At 59.9% G+C, this 1,169-nt stretch overlaps 1 protein-coding gene across 1 annotated transcript; it reads right to left on the reverse strand.

The window, feature by feature from the left end:
* Positions 1-593: 593 nt before the first annotated feature.
* Positions 594-1,169, reverse strand: LOC124460953 (cuticle protein 16.5-like). Its single transcript, XM_047012539.1, has one exon. It carries the CDS (start codon positions 1,167-1,169, stop codon positions 594-596), a length of 576 nt encoding a protein of 191 aa, XP_046868495.1.

Below are 1,169 nucleotides of genomic sequence, written 5' to 3' on the forward strand. Positions count from 1 at the left end.
CCATCGATGATCACGTCGACAAGCTCGTTCTCCGGAATCGGAGCATTCATCGCGATCTCCTGCATCTCGATTACATACCTCAAACATCCTTCGCCTGTCATAATGCGCCGGCTACGCAGAGCGTGGTACACCTCTTTAATACTGCGCGAGCGTCCAAACTCTCGGAGAAGGATTGTTTTGAGTTCCGCGTAGCTGTGCACCGATACCGTGCGCAGCAACACCGCCGCAGTACCCTCCAGCATGCGACGGCATGCAACCAAACGTAGGCGGTTATTTAACTGCAGGATTTCAAACGTGTCCTCCGGATCGTTCAGCCAGTTCTTCACATCATATGCAGTATCAGCTGAGAATCGAGCCACCATGCTCTCGATCACACTCAAGTCACTGACTTGCTGCCTCGGTGCTCGGAATTCATCCATATTCTGCTGCAGCTTGCGAATCTGCTGTTGCAGCTGTAGCAACTGATGCTGTTTCCGCAGCGTCGTCAGTTCCTCGTCCAGGCTGGGGGAGGCGGAAGCAGCAAGTGTGATGGCGGCAGCGACAGACGGCACGGAGGGCACTAAGGCGGGCATATCTTCCCATGGGTCCGCGGCTCAGGGAACGTTAGGATCAGTGACGGGTGCGGCGAGCGAGGCAGCAGCTCGCATAGCGGACGTGTAAGCAGCAGAGGCAGGTGCGGCAGCGGGTACAGCGGCGGCGGGTACAGCAGTGGATGCGGCAGGTACAGCGGCAACGGGAACTGCAGCGGCAGGCACAGCAGTAACGGGTACTGCAGCGGCAGGCACAGCAGTAATCACGGTGGCAGAGGGTACAGCAGTGGATGTGGCAGGTACAGCAGTGTATGCGGCGGGTACAACAGTGGATGCGGCGGGCACAGCAGCAACGGGTACTGCAGCGGCAGGCACAGCGGTGGGTACGGTGGCAGCGGGTGCAGCGGTGGTGAGCACGGCTGCATCGGCTGGCACAGCAGTGGGTACGGCAGCGTCGGGCACAGCGGCAACAGGTACTGCAGCGGCAGGCACAGCAGGGGGTGCGGCAACGGGGTCAGCGGCAGCGGCAGTGCTCAATGAAGCGTGCATTCGGCGAATTTGCCCCAGTGTGGCGGACAGCGGTACTTCAACTCCGCTTGCGCGCAGAGCTCTCACCATCTCCTCTTTGGTAATTCCCAT

Source organism: Drosophila willistoni, unplaced genomic scaffold (genome assembly GCF_018902025.1).
Source record: "Drosophila willistoni isolate 14030-0811.24 unplaced genomic scaffold, UCI_dwil_1.1 Seg169, whole genome shotgun sequence".
NCBI lineage: Eukaryota > Metazoa > Arthropoda > Insecta > Diptera > Drosophilidae > Drosophila > Drosophila willistoni.